General features: G+C 41.4%; 1 protein-coding gene across 1 annotated transcript in view; it reads right to left on the bottom strand.

Moving 5' to 3' along the window:
* Positions 1 to 241: 241 nt before the first annotated feature.
* TRMT61A (tRNA methyltransferase 61A) overlaps positions 242 to 3,352 on the bottom strand; it is a 22,047-nt gene continuing 18,936 nt past the window's right edge. The window contains exon 4 of the mRNA XM_005417904.2: positions 242 to 1,653. Coding sequence (XP_005417961.1) covers positions 1,325 to 1,653 — 329 coding nt within the window. The 3' untranslated portion in view covers positions 242 to 1,324. The remainder of the gene's footprint in view (positions 1,654 to 3,352) is intronic.

Below are 3,352 nucleotides of genomic sequence, written 5' to 3'. Positions count from 1 at the left end.
GCCGTGATCGGTTGAAAAGCTTAGCTTTGTTTATTTTTGTCAAGAAAGGGGGAGGGATATCAGGTTAAATGTTCAGGCAGCACTTTATGAATGGCTGCTTCTCTTGCACAACAATCAATATGCTCAGGTACTGAAAGCAAGGCACAGCTAAATGCTTTGAGTGGCAGCACTAGTTGCTGGAATAGGAATATTTGTGAATTTACTATTAAAAATAAAATAAGAAAAAAAGAAGGAACTTTAATAAATTTTCATTATTATTTTAATCTATAAATACAAAATGTAATCCAGCATTCAAACAGTTCCTCACACCCACCAGCTCTGTATGGAAGACCAAAGAGTAAATGATCTGAAAACTTAATTAATAAGGTTGGTTGAGGATTTTACTAAGTTTGCATTATTGATGTAATTTGGAGACAGAAATCCTGCCAAAAGCAATCTTTCTGTCATTCAGCTGCAGGAAAACAATACACCATAATGGAAACAAACCACCAAACAACTGGAACCTCATCCACACCACTTACAAAGAGGTGGTCAGATAGTATTAGCCAGCTGTTCAGTTAATTTTCACAGTAGATTCATCAACTATAAAAGTGGCTGTTCTGTTAGAACATGACCGTATGGATCCAGGTTCAAATTTCTACTACAAAATGATGAGCACAATATACCAATTTAAATTAAATCCAACAATTACCACACTTCTTTGACCTCTGTGTAGTCAAAATGATTTGCAGATGCCAGCCTGGAATGGAGTAAGAGGTTGTGTTCCTGAGTGTTGCCAATAGTCCTCTGGAACACTATTCCACGGAAACACTGATTCTGTGAATAGTTGTGCTGGCAACCCTGTAATCTTGGAACTTTCTTATCTAAAATGGAGGAAGTAGGCACTTGCACATTCTTCAGAGCAACACAGACATTGGAGAAGTTAAAAGAATAGTGTCCAGTGGTGCTAGGAAAAAATAAAAACATAAACCTGGGAAAGTAATTCAGAAAAAAAGGAGGAAAAAATCCAACGTATTTGTAATTTGTCTGTTGTTTGTTTTGCTTACTTATGAGAGACCTTAATCCTGCACATTCCAGTGAATGGCCATTTGCTATTAATTTATCTTCTTTCTGACAGCAAGTGGAGCACCATTCCAGAGTTTCAACATTCCCTTGATGCTGCTCTGCTAAATGCTTGTGTGCTATTTAAACAAAGCATATTCCAACCAAATCTGACTATATATGGAATTCCCTGACAAGTAAAACTTTGGATGCCATACTTAAAAGAGCCATGAAAACAGAATACACACAAACTCCACTCCAGACTGCACAAACTGGGCATGTACTACAGCAGGCTCTTGGTGGCAAAGGTCAGGTACCCAGTGTGCCCAACCACCTCCCTCAGTGGCACACCACTCTTGAACTGCACAGTCCCTTGCTGCAGATCAGCACACGAGCTGCCTTGATGTGATGGGCTGCTGCTGTCAAAGCCAGTGCTAGAATTATCCTCAGCTGCTTTTCCAAGGTCAGGGATTTGCAGGCTAACTGTCCTTACATTGTACACTCGGAGCAGAATTTCCAAGGTGTTAATCTCTGTAAAACCAGATTCTTCCATGGCCAGGCAGGTTCTTTGAACTTGTTCAATGCAGGGGGAGAAAGAGCAGATGCGGCCACCTGCAAAATAAGACAGGTAGTGGAAAAGAGGGCAAAAGCCAAAATGAAGCACTTTTCATCTTTTTTCAAATTCTCCCAGATGCCCATAGAATTACTATTATACAGACAAAGTGAAAACATTCTTCAAGAAAATCTTCACATGGCAACTTTGTTGGATTAAAGTGTCAGCACAAAATCAAACACTGACAACTCCACAGGATGCTTCAGACCCTTTGAAAACAACAGCAACTTCATTCATCTTCCACATCCAATGCTGCCCTCCACATTTGCTCACAGCAAAACTGTTAAAGTTGGTCCCTTTAGAGCAGCAACTCTTTTGGAATCACTCTCCACTGTTCTGGACTGAGCACCAAACTGCAGCTGGCACGTACACAAAGCCAGAAGTCATTCTCCACACACTGCCCAGGGCTGGAGCCCCAGCACTGCACACGCCCCTGACAAAGAGGCTGTGTTTAGCTGGGGACGATGGTATGCATGCACAGAATAAAGGCAGCTCTCCAGGCCATAGATGGAGTGCTGTTAAGGCTTTGCCCTTTTAGTCAAGCTGACTAGCATGTCTCCTGAGCATTGAAGTTTACTGGATATCACATCGTGCAGGCTTACAGCAAAATGTTGTAAAACTCAAGGACGGGACTTTTAAGTGATAAACTAACACTTGTCTCCTTGTCTATGCACAGTTCTGATTTTTGATTCTTAATACGGGCTATTAATAGGCCCCCTACACCTTTCTAAGTGCTACAATGTCACCTTAACAGCTGAGAATAGAATGATTCAGATTTACTCTGAAAAGCCGCAGCCAAATCAGATCAAAGAATTATAAGGACACTGTCTGCCATAAGGCCAGGGCATGTGCTTTCACCCAGGACACAGTGTGCCCCAAGGCAACTGCCCTTCCTGAAAAGCTTTTGTGCAGGAGGAAGGAACACTGGGCAATGCAGCTTCAGCTCTTGTTTCATTTATTGCAATTAGATGAAGATGCCTGCTGACCTGATTTGCATTCCTCCCCAGTCCTCTCCTGGGCTCCAGTCAAACCTTCCAATACCAGCCATCTAAGCAGTTAAAGAACCCGTGCAAGCCAGAGCAAAGCATCCTGCTAAAAATAGAGGCAATGCTAGGACTACATGAAGCCTGCTTTATCTCAAACTCCGCTTTTTTTTTTTCCTTTTTCGTTTCTAAAGTCAGATCTCTAAAAAAAGAAAGCATCAGGTCTGAAAGCGTCACTGTAGCACTCCAGTTACTGTGCAGCAATGATGTGCTGGTACTGCCTGGGGAAGAACACTTTCCACAACCATTAATCCACCATACGCTAAGCAGGATTTAATTTTAGTCCTCAAATAAAGTCTCTGCACCAAGGGGTTCTTATCATGAATCTTCAGAACAAAGTACCTTGGACAAGTACTTCCCTGGAGTGACAATTAAAACCAAAATCTAATAATCACCTGCAAAACTAATGCTGGTATGTGTCTTTATGAACCAAGTCCGTTGATGCTGATTTAATTGCATGCCCAGTCCATTAACTCCCATGAAATTAGATTTGTATGTTCATCAGGATGGCCAGCACTACCTGGCCTGAATCTGACAGCTAATCTTTTCTGCCCAAAGAACTTACACACTCTACTCTATGGTTGCAGATGTAAAACAGAAAAGCTCAGGAAAAAAATTCTGTTACATAATAAGAAAGCTACTATGATGCACACAT

The sequence above is a fragment of the Geospiza fortis genome, unplaced genomic scaffold, assembly GCF_000277835.1.
Source record: "Geospiza fortis unplaced genomic scaffold, GeoFor_1.0 scaffold23, whole genome shotgun sequence".
Taxonomy (NCBI): Eukaryota; Metazoa; Chordata; class Aves; order Passeriformes; family Thraupidae; genus Geospiza; species Geospiza fortis.
Note: the sequence above shows the minus strand (reverse complement) of the source record. Positions and strands in the feature narration are given on the sequence as shown.